This window comes from Bombina bombina, chromosome 5 (genome assembly GCF_027579735.1).
Source record: "Bombina bombina isolate aBomBom1 chromosome 5, aBomBom1.pri, whole genome shotgun sequence".
NCBI lineage: Eukaryota > Metazoa > Chordata > Amphibia > Anura > Bombinatoridae > Bombina > Bombina bombina.
The window spans coordinates 373,025,842-373,038,375 of record NC_069503.1 but is presented as its reverse complement, the minus strand read 5'-3'; the positions used below and the strand labels follow the sequence as shown (position 1 = coordinate 373,038,375).

At 36.4% G+C, this 12,534-nt stretch overlaps 1 protein-coding gene across 1 annotated transcript in view; it reads right to left on the bottom strand.

The window, feature by feature from the left end:
* The window catches only part of PLEKHA8 (pleckstrin homology domain containing A8), a 237,270-nt gene that overhangs the window by 162,805 nt on the left and 61,931 nt on the right, over nt 1–12,534 (bottom strand). Inside the window, exons 4-5 of the mRNA XM_053714195.1 lie at nt 5,199–5,323; nt 1,741–1,899 (exon numbers count right to left, since the gene is read on the bottom strand). Coding sequence (XP_053570170.1) covers nt 1,741–1,899; nt 5,199–5,323 — 284 coding nt within the window. The remainder of the gene's footprint in view (nt 1–1,740; nt 1,900–5,198; nt 5,324–12,534) is intronic.

The following is a 12,534-nucleotide window of genomic DNA, read 5'->3' as shown; positions in this document are numbered from 1 at the left end:
TGATGCAGTACCATGCTTACTCCCCTCACTTGAGGAATCATTTTGGGCATCATTGTCATTATCACATAAATCACATTTATTTAAATGAATAGGAATTCTGGCTTCCCCACATTCAGAACACAGTCTATCTGGTAGTTCAGACATGTTAAACAGGCATAAACTTGATAAGAAAGTACAAAAAACGTTTTAAAATAAAACCGTTACTGTCACTTTAAATTTTAAACTGAACACACTTTGTTACTGCAATTGCGAAAAAACATGAAGGAATTGTTCAAAAATCACCAAATTTTCACCACAGTGTCTTAAAGCCTTAAAAATATTGCACACCAAATTTGGAAGCTTTAACCCTTAAAATAACGGAACCGGAGCCGTTATAAGCTTTAACCCCTTTACAGTCCCTGGTATCTGCTTTGCTGAGACCCAACCAAGCCCAAAGGGGAATACGATACCAAATGACGCCTTCAGAAAGTCTTTTCTAAGTATCAGAGCTCCTCTCACATGCGACTGCATGCCATGCCTCTCAAAAACAAGTGCGCCACACCGGCGCGAAAATGAGACTCTGCTTATGCTTTGGGAAAGCCCCTAAGAAATAAGGTGTCTAATACAGTGCCTGCCGATATTATTATATCAAAATACCCAGATAAAATGATTCCTCAAGGCTAAATATGTGCTAATAATGAATCGATTTAGCCCAGAAAAGTCTACAGTCTAAATAAGCCCTTGTAAAGCCCTTATTTACGATCGTAATAAATATGGCTTACCGGATCCCATAGGGAAAATGACAGCTTCCAGCATTACATCGTCTTGTTAGAATGTGTCATACCTCAAGCAGCAAGAGACTGCACACTGTTCCCCCAACTGAAGTTAATTGCTCTCAACAGTCCTGTGTGGAACAGCCATGGATTTTAGTTACGGTTGCTAAAATCATTTTCCTCATACAAACAGAAATCTTCATCTCTTTTCTGTTTCTGAGTAAATAGTACATACCAGCACTATTTCAAAATAACAAACTCTTGATTGAATAATAAAAAACTACAGTTAAACACTAAAAAACTCTAAGCCATCTCCGTGGAGATGTTGCCTGTACAACGGCAAAGAGAATGACTGGGGTAGGCGGAGCCTAGGAGGGATCATGTGACCAGCTTTGCTGGGCTCTTTGCCATTTCCTGTTGGGGAAGAGAATATCCCACAAGTAAGGATGACGCCGTGGACCGGACACACCTATGTTGGAGAAATATCTATAATTTAATACATTTACCTATGAGTATTTGTTTTACTTAGCATAATAGCTCCCACTGAAGAGGAAACAAATAAATGTGCAGAAAATTGTTACAAAAAAGATAAAGCATACAAGTATAAAATATACAGAATGAAATGACAAAAAGTCTCAAAATTAAACAAAAGTTTCACTGAATTAAAAATCTCAAAACTCCTTTACTATATAAGCTGTGTAAACCAAGAGAAAATAACAGAATTCCCCTAGTGAATCCATTGATTATACTAATTGTATCAAAGTTCCTAACACCCTGAAGCAAAACTGAACCTTCACCTGATTTCTGTTACCCAATGCACTGCTGAAGTAAAAAATAAAATAATCTATTTATTTTTAAACAGAATACAGAAAAGTAATTTCTACTTCTTAATGTACAGATGTATAGTTAGTTTACACTACTATATAGGACCAGTGATTGATGTTTTGTTTTTTCACATACATTAACAAGGTATCATCATACAGCATACCTTGTTAGGCCGAAGAACAGAAAGGTGTGGCGATTCTGGAGGTGAGCCATGTACTAGGTGAGAGGTAAATGTAGTGTTTGCAATCTGCATACACTCCTCTAAGGTTTTTAAAAAGGTACTGCATGTAGATTTCAGAAGTGCTCCCATATCTATTTTGTCCTGTAATAAAATGGATACATTGAAATGAAAAAAAAAATGACACACACACGTGTACATTATATGGTCTGTGCATTATTTATAGATTATTAACATGTACACACACACACACACACTTATATTACAAATATTTTATCACTGTAATAATAATGTAAGTTTAAAATATAATAATAATAAATTACCTTTGTGAAAGTTGAGAGGGGCCTGAAATGTAACAAACTGACTTCCCCTTTACTTATATAATTAGGTTGATTTTACAGAGAGATTTATATACATATACACACACACACCAGTTTCTCTGGTTTTACAATTTATAGGTATGTGTTAATAGAATAAAACAAAAATGTTACTCAAACTGACAACATTTCTCTGAAATGCCAAATAAAAATATTGCCATTTAGAGCATTTATTTGCAGAAAATGACAACTGGTCAAAAAACAAAAGTACATTTTTACACACAGCGGGTTTATCCAGAGCTTTGTGTGTGTGTGTGTGTGTGTTCGCGCATGTATGTATGTATGTATGTATGTATGTGTGTATGTGTGTATATATATATATATAAATTTGAGAAAAAGATGGAGGGGACGCAATTGTTGTAAGAGCTATAATGATAGTAATAGTATCAGGCACATACGTGTCTGAGATTACCTAATACAAAATGGTGCAGATCCTTAAAAAATATGTGATGGGGTAAAGGAGAGAGAGAAATCCAGGTTTAAAAGACAGGGAAATCAGCACTCATTTAGAAAAAAGCTCACAAAACCAATCAATTTCAAAAAATGCTTTAATCGTGAAAAAGGAGGTCTCTCCCACCGAGAGAACACTGTCACCAAAGAAACGATATATAGCAACTGTATTTACATTTAACAGTATATACCAGAATCTTAGAATTTTAAAATAGCAACTTAGTATAGACAGATGTCCATAATAAACCTGACCGGTCAGGGGTGCATACTAATACCGTAGAAACACCTTCCTTGTTTAGCGGAGTGAGACCGACACGAAGAACGGAGACCTGGTTCTCTACTGATGAGACAAACATGGCTTAACATGACCATCAACGCTAGACCACAGGATATCAAGGTTGTATGAACTCTGCCTGTTGTTCCGTCAGAGACCACATCGCCAGCTAATACACTGGGTAGTCTTTTGGATGACTTTCTCTGACGAGGGTTTTCCTGTTTGTGACTCTGGAAAGTGTCAACGCTTCATATGGTTCATGCTTAGTTATAGGAAATAAGCTCCGATGAAAAGTGCTGCTGTTTGAACGCATTCTTGTGCTTACAAAGATAATCTTAACATGCTTCTTACTTGCTATGCTTATGCCTACTAACTTTTTCATCTGCATGCTGTGCACATATGGCTGAATAACCTATAACAGTGATAAAGATACTATGTTGCCATGATGAACTATTGCTACAAATATGTCCTTTTGCAACTCTTGGCATGTTTTGTCTCATAGTGTTACTATGTATCTAGGGGGCTCTGCCATTAGACTACTTCAATTCCTTTCTTTCCTGCCCAGTGTGTTACCTCCATGCATGGGGTGCTGTGTGCAGCCGGGTGTAGTTAGTCTAAGTAGTGGTCCGCCTTGATATACCTATGTGTATGTACTTGTTTTTCATTATCTATGCCTCATTTGCAATTTGTCCACTTTGCATCTATACACGAGTACTATAATTGGCCTCTTTGATCCCTTTTCTTTACCTGCCCAGGATATACCTCCGTACAGCATTGGTTAAGGGCGTTCTGTGTGCAGCTGGGTGTAGAGGACCAATCTAGTACTTTCAACTGCGTGTATATGTGGCAACCATAATCTGCTCATTTCTACGGTATTAGTATGCACCCCTGACTGGTCAGGTTTATTATTGACATCTGTCTATACTAAGTTGCTATTTTAAAATTCCAAGATTCTGGTATATACTGTTAAATATAAATACAGTTGCTATATATCATTTCTTGGGTGACAGTGTTATCTCGGTGGGAGAGACCTCCTTTTCACGATTAAAGCATTTTTTTGAAACTGATTGGTTTTGTGAGCTTTTTTTCTAAATGAGTGCTGATTTCACTGTCTTTTAAACCTGGATTTCATTCCTGGTTATTTCTCTCTCTCCTTTACCCCATGATATATATATATATATATATATATATATACGCACACATTCATGATAAAAAAAAATTATGTTGGATCACATTTACAGCCAGTATTAGACAATATAAAAGTATAATGAGCAACAAGAATAGACAGGGCAATAGGGAAAAATAATAGTGATGAGACAGAGAGGACTGAAAGGAACAGTGCAATATGAAAGAGGTGTGAGCCACAGTACAAAGGGATGGTGGAATCAAAAAGTAAGCAAAACATAAAAAATAGTGGGCATTTATTAAAATTGACCACCCAGAGGAGGATTCATAAATATACCAGCGAAACCCAGGCCTAGGGCAGCATGTCTTCACTTACTGCTGGTAATTGCCATCATACAACTATCCTGTTGTCTTCTCCCTTAGCTGCCATACTATGTTAAATGTTCAGTTTGTTAAATAGCAAATCATTAAAGGGACAGTCAAGTCCAAAAAAACTTTCATGATTTAAATAGGGCATGTCATTTTAAACAACTTTCCAATTTACTTTTATCATCAATTTTGCTTTGTTCTCTTGGTATTCTTAGTTGAAAGCTAAACCTAGGAGGTTCATATGCTAATTTCTTAGACCTTGAAGACTGCCTCTAATATGAATGCATTTTGACCACCAGAGGGCATAAGTTCATGTGTTTCATATAGATAACATTGAGCTCATGCACGTGAAGTTACCCTAGAGTGAGCACTGATTGGCTAAAATGCAAGTCTGTCAAAAGAACTGAAATAAGGGGGCAGCTTGCAGAGGCTTAGATACAAGATAGTCACAGAGGTAAAAGAGTATTTCTATAACAGTGTTGGTTATGCAAAACTGGGGAATGGGTAATAAAGGAATTATCTTTCTTTTTAAACAACAACAATTCTGGTGTTGACTGTCCCTTTAAACTTATAAATCAGTAACTGAACAGAGAATGTGCTTAGAGCAAAATACAATCTAAATATGCCCCTTGGGTCAGCCACTTTTCAAAAAGTGATAAGAAGGTAGAAGCGTACAGCTTCCCTTTTTATTTAGTTCGCATCGCTGTTGTTTTCAAGGTCACATACAACAAAGACATGGGAGGGTGGATCAGACCTATAATGTCATGTCACATGACCAGGGATAGCTCTGACATAAAGACACATTCTGATCCACCTATAAACTTATACAAAACATGAGCAATACACACCTGAGGATCAGATGATGTGATGACCACCGACTCTTTTGTCTTATTCACTTGCTGAACTAAGATATTGCAATACAGCCGTAATTCTGACATCTTTGTTTTCAAAGCTTCAGTGCTGTCCATGAACTCTGAATAGAAAAATACCATAATAGTTTAATACACAAGGCATCATGCAGAAGGGCTCTCAATAGCAAAATGATAGGCACGGACAAAATGAATAACGGCTGCTAATTTGAAGGGACACTAAACTGTAGCTATCATGATTATGACACAGTAAATTTAAAACTTAAAAAAACACCTTTCTAAATGTATTTCTATTACCAAATTGTGCACAACCTTTTCATACGCACACTTTGGAGGCACCAACTCCTATTGACTACGTGGAAGAATTCACTGTGTACACATTTTTCTTTCATGATTCAGATAGAGGATGCAATTTTAAACAATTTTCTGATTTACTTCTATTTTTACATTTTCTTCATTCTCTTGATATCTTTTTGTTGAATAGCCGGGAAGTAAGCAAAGAAACATGCACGTGTCTGGAGCACTATATGGCAGCAGTTTTGCAAGAATATTATCCATTTGCAAGAGCAGTAGATGCCATTTAGTGCTCCAGATGCATACCTAGGTATCTCTACAACAAAGTACCATGGGAACAAAGCAAATTTGATAATAGAAGTAACTAGGACAACCTATTCCAGAATTGTTATAGTTTATAAAGACAGATAATAACATTCCCCAGTTTTGCATAACCTACACGGTTATATTAATATACTTTTTACCCCTGTTATTACCTTTTATTTTAGTCTCTGCAGACTGCCCCCTAATTTTCAGTTCTTTTGATAGACTTGCATTTTAAACCAATCAGTGCCGACTCAAAAATAACTCCACAGGACAATGCTATCTATATGGCACACGTGAACTAGCACTGTCTAGCTGCAAAAAAACTGTCAAAATGCACTGAGATAAGAGGCAGCTTAAAGGGCTTAAAAATTAGCATATGAGCTTACCTAGGTTTAGCTTTCAACAATGAGTATGAAAAGAACAAAGCAAATTTGATGATAAAAGTAAAATTGCATGTTCTATCCGACTCATAAAAGTTTAATTTTGATAATACTGTTCCTTTAAGCAGTTTCTTTGTCTCTACTTTAGCCCTTTGGTTGCCTTGTATGATCTAAAAAATGAATGGGATAAATTACTGCTGCACATTTGTAATAGGCAATCAGATGCTTTCTGTTGCTGATAATTAACTACTTGATTGCCAGTGTGTGTTCTGAGTAGATAAGGGGTTAACTCAAAGCTGCATATGCACAATAAGCAATCAAGGTGTTATATTAAAGCTGCAGGTGTTTTGAATTGAGTTAATTTAACCCTTTGGTTAACTTGTATGTGTTCACTAATCAGGGGTTAAACCCCTGCATAATATATCATAACATGGCAATGCAGCAGTGCAAAACACCTGCAGTTGGAATAAATAATAGTTGCAAGTGTTATAACCACTTGATTGCCTGTGTGTGTTTTTAGTTATCCAGGGTTATTTTGCTGTTGCCTAGGTGTTAAACAGGCCATATTCAGAAAAGTTACTTCTCCCTTATCTCATCTCCTCTACTCAGGCCAATTAGGGGCAAATATAAATGAGTTACTAGAATAAGCAAACAGTGGCCATGTAAAACGTGGCAGGCATAGGCTTGTGAAGGCTGCATTACTAAGTGTTGTATGATTTGTAAAGCCCACAATTTTACGGAAGGGGGGCAGGATAAATAAAATATACTGCAAAGATATTTTTTTTACTATGCATAATTAGAACCTTCATATCTGAGAATAACTTTGCAATGAAAACTGGAGCTTTATTCTGTCTTATTTTGATCATGTTTATTCATTTCACTGATTTCCCTATCCCCCAGAACAAAATAATCCTTGCTAACCAATCACAAACTAATATTCAGATACAGCATGAACTCTGTTTGCACATGTGTAGTTGAGAGAGACTAGGAAAGCATGCCCTTATCTCTTCCCTTAAAGGGACAGTCTAGTCAAAAATAAACTTTCATGATTCAGATTTCCAATTTACTTTTATCACCAATTTTGCTTTATTCTCTTGGTATTCTTAGTTGAAAGCTTAACCTAGGAGGTTCATATGCTTATTTCTTAGACCTTGAAGGCCACTTCTTTTCATAATTAATTTTAACAGTTTTTCACCACTAGAGGGCATTAGTTCATGTGTTTCATATAGATAACATTGAGCTCATGCACGTGAATTTATCTGGGAGCCAGCACTGATTGGCTAAACTGCAAGTCTGTCAAAAGAACTGAAATAAAGGGGCAGTTTGCAGAGGCTTAGATACAAGATAATCACAGAGGTAAACATTATATCAATATAACTGTGTTGGTTATGCAAAACTGGGGAATGGGTAATAAAGGGATTATCTATCTTTTAATAAAATAAAAATTCTGTTGTAGACTGTCCCTTTAAGGTGGTTTAGCACTAATTCAACTTAGTTACTATTGCAAAGAATGCTTTTACTATCATAATTGTTGATGCAAAACTGATAAACCACATTTTACAAACATGTGACTGCTGAGAATCTTAGATGGGAGGGTGAAGTAAACAAAATCTTATATAAATGGCATACAAGTATTAACCCAAATCTCCCTGGGAGAAAGTGAAAAAATTTTAGATTTATTTTACAGTAAAAGGTAGCAAAATAAATAATGAATGTATATTGCAATAATGTTTCACTGGCAATAATGAAACATTTTATATGTTGTTCAGGGGTCAAGTCCTACAAAAAAGTGTGGGAACTCACCAAGACTCCCACCCCCTCACAATTAATATAGTTTTATACACACACAAACTCTTTATTTATATGTATATAATCTATACACTGGTTAATGAAAGCAAATTAAAACCAATGAAGGGCTGAATGGTTTCCTTTGGGCTTGAGGATGGACACCAACGGTTACATTTTTACATGCTAGGGGTGACATTTTTATTTGTAATTTAGGATTCAACTGATACGGACTACTGAGAAGCCAGACACACACTTTTTAGAACACATAAAGGGGCATTTGTATATAGATGTTGTTGAATAATCCAAAAAGCTAAGAGCGTTAGTAAACTTTTAGGAAATGTTACTGCCTAACTCTCAGGATGTGTAAGGCTCTGTAATGTAAATATATGATATCATGATCTTGATATTTTATTATTATCGGTTATTTGTAGAGCGCCAACAGATTCCGCAGCGCTAAGGTTTGTGTATGCACTCACTCTGCAGTAACAACCAATAATGTAATTTAAATTAAATTATGGTCACATTTGAGTGTCATTTTCTTTTACCATTAACACGTACACCAAGTATATGTGAAGCAAGTTACACTGGCAGAGGAAGCAAGAAGCATGAGGGTACAGTAACAAAACAGGTCACCTTGAACATTGGGATAAAACTGGTAAGCTTGAATCTGCAGCAAATACATTATCTTTCACAGGTCAGCATTCTCCAGAGAATCTGGCCTGCTATCCATAAATTGAAAGACATACAGACACCAACATAGATAAACAGACTGCACATACTATTGGTGTATAAAATAAAGTAATTGGAGGGAATTCCTTTATCCTGTATTACGGTAATCCCCAAACCAAACAAACCAACAGCAGTACCCAGTAACTACAGACCAATCTCCCTACTTAATACAGACTTATATATGAAATATATAATCCAAAATACTGTCTACCCAACTAAAAAAAGTTCTCCTGGAATTAATCCATGTAGACCAAGCGGGCTTTGTCCCAAATAGAAAAGCCAGGGACAACACTATCAGGGTCCTACAATTAATTGACTATACAAAACTAAAAAATATCCCAGTGTTAAATTCCACAGATGGTGAAAAAGCATTCGATAGGCTGAACTGGAACTTTTTAGTAAAAGTATTGAAATATATGGGATTTGGAGAAAAAATGCTTAAAATAATTCTTAGCAAAAATAAAAGTTAATGAGCTATTGTCCTCTTCTTTTTCCATTCGCAATGGCACGCGACAAGGCTGCCCTTTATCCCCCACATTATTTATCATTACAATGGAGGTCCTAGCAGCGCACATTAGGAAGAATAATCACATAAAAGGCATTTGAATAGAACAGAATGAATATAAATTGAATATGTACGCTGACGATGTGTTGGTGTCCCTGGCTTCTCCCTCAACGTCTCTCCCATACCTTTTGGAGGAATTTGAGAGATTTGGCAAATATTCCCATTTTTTAATAAACACTCAGAAATCGGAAATTCTTCACATCACTTTATCTCCATGAGACTTCACAAACCTGGGAACTGTCTGTTCATACAAGACAACCCCACTCGATTAAGTACTTAGGTATTGAAATTGCTACTTAAAACACTAAATTATTCAAATGAAACTATTTCAAAATTGCTAAAAAATATAGAAGCGGACTTAAACAAATGGTCCAATAATAATATTTTGTGGTGGGGTAGAATACAGGCAATAAAAATGAATATTTTACCCAGGGTTCTTTATGTATTGCAAGCTGCCCCAATTTATTTATCCACTTTATTTCTTAAGTAATTGCAAGCATAAAATCCTATATTTAGGGACCACATAAACCTAGGATAGCAAAGACAACTATATATCGATCTCTTGATGAGGGGGGACTTGGTGTACCAAATATGACATTATATTATCAAGCAGTAACATTACAGAGAATACTAGACTGGCATACAGGAGCCGACTTGAAAGCTTGGGTATCCCTTGACTCACAGCTATTGAAGGCGCCACAGGTGGGCACATTATGTTGGATATTTAAAAAATATAGACCACCAATTATACAAAAAATAACTACTGCGGCCGGTATTTCAGAATTGGGATAAGCTATTAAATAGCTATATAGGATTATCAACTATAAAACCCATGCTGTCCCCAGTCTTCTCAAATGCTGAATTAAAAAAAGGGCTAGAAATAGGAGATAATGGAAGTGGTGAGATTGGGTACTCAGTGTCATTTTGTTTACTTATCCACAAAAACAAACTAAAACCAAGGGTTGAGTTGCATGAAATAGCGGGTGGAATTTTTACAAACTGGCTAAATGCTCAGTTAACACATCTAGTACAGACCTCGCCACATAGGGATGACCTCAGAAGAAAACCCACTGATTTTGAAATATTATGTCTGAACACTACACCTCTTAGAGGTACATTATCTATAGCAAGAAAAATACTAAGTAATTTAAAAAACACCTCACTACCCACTTATATTAATAGGTGGAATCAGGAGCTATCAGCACAGATAGAGCCAAAACAACAGAAACAAAATGTTCTATCGTACTCATAAAGCTTCGGGGTCAACAAATATATTGGAATAAAATTTCAAGATATTGACACGATGGTACCTTACCCTGCACAGATTGAAAACTATTTACCCACATTCCCATGGCCTATGTTGGCGTGAATGAGGTGAGGCGGGTACTATGAAACATATCTGGTGGACATGCAAAGAACTAAAAACAATATGGAGACAAGTAGAAACACTGGGAATACATTTATTTAGAGACGGTTACACATTGAAGGTAACTCATGCTTTATTTAATAAAAAATCTGGAAAATTCTGTAAAATACGACAAGGGCTCAATAGCACTAATCCATTATAGCGAGAATGTGGAAAACGCAAACAAAACCCACGAGGCAGATGTGGATCACCAGAACAGACGACTTATTTACACTAGAAAAATTTGGATTCTAAAAAAAACAGAAATTAGAATTTTTCCATAATATGCAGTTTTAATGGGACCAATATAAAGCCTCCCTTTGCCCCTCTTGTTAAAGAAAAGTAAACAAAAAGCCCTCTGTCCACCATCTCCACATCCCCTCCCCCTTTTTCACTTGGTTATGAGTACAATAGGAGAAAGGAAGTTCATAAAACAGACTATTATCAATACTAGAGGATACCATGTTTTGTTAGAGGCTAAAAGCCTTGACCTGTATGTTTACTATGTTACCTTACTATGTTGTTTTTGTTTTGTAAGGATGGATTGTATCTCGAAAAAAGTGTTGTTTTCTACTGATTGTAATAAAAATTAACATATTAAAAAAAAAAATAATAATAATTAAGTAATTGGGCATATCCTACTTCAAGGTGTTTCACAAACACCTTTAATTGGAGAGACTATTTTCTGTGTGTACAGATGTATTTCCCTTGCAAACCTCACCCAGCTATCTCTGGAAGCACTAAAAGGAACTCCAAACAGAGAGAAACAGAAAGAACATGACTCTTCCCTGCTTGATGAGCAGAATTTTTCTTTTGTGAAACACTGAACTTTTTTAAAAACAACTAAACTAGACACACATGAACATGTTTAATGTCAAGATCCAATATGTCCAAACTTTGTTTTTAACTCACATGGTGCATAGGCAGCTTAGCTTCAGTTCCTTACACCTTCCTCCCCTCGCCTTCCTTTCCAGGGTGGGGCTGAGACCTCCATGTCCTTCTTTTTAACAGAGTCTCACCCACTTAAGATGCAAGTCTTATTTCTGCTGAGGGGAGCTAAATAACCCTAGAGCAAGCCACACAGAAATGTAAGTATCATGTGTTCCAGACAGTGCAGGGTGATCACACAGCAGGACCGCTGACACACTTGCATTTAGTGTATTGCAGGTAGTGTTACTGCCCATTACTAGAGAATCTCACTATCCCTCTAATCAGACTGTGCTCCAGCTCTTCCCACCAGCAGCAGCAGTGTTTACTGAAGCCTTTCTGGAACTCTGTTCCCATGCGTTCCCGCTAGATTTGACCCCCGACGTTATTGAAATGTCAAGTTTAATGGTCTTTAAACATTTTATATTACAACCTCAAGGTGCTTAACCCGTTAACAACATGGGCATACCAGGTATGCTGCAGTCTTGCTGAAAGCGGCAAGCAGCACTATTACTACATGCCTCACTCCATGAGTGTGGTCTGTGAGAGCCACGCTATTTAACCACTTAAAGGGATAATAAACCCACATTTTTCTTTCAATATTCAGATAGAGCATGACATTTTAAGCAACTTTCTAATTTATTCCCATTATTACTTTTTCTTTGTTCTCTTGCTATCTTTATTTAAAAAGCATGAATGTAAAGCTTAGCAGCCAGCCCATTTTAGGTTCAGCACCATGGATAGCGCTTGTTTATTGGTGGCTGACATTTAGCCACCAATAAGCAAGCATAACCCAGGTTCTCAACCAAACATTGGCCGGCTCCTATGCATTACATTCCTGCTTTTTAAAAAAAGATAGCAAGAGAACGAAGGGAAAGATTGATAATAGGAGTAAATTAGAAAGTTGCTTAAAATTGCATG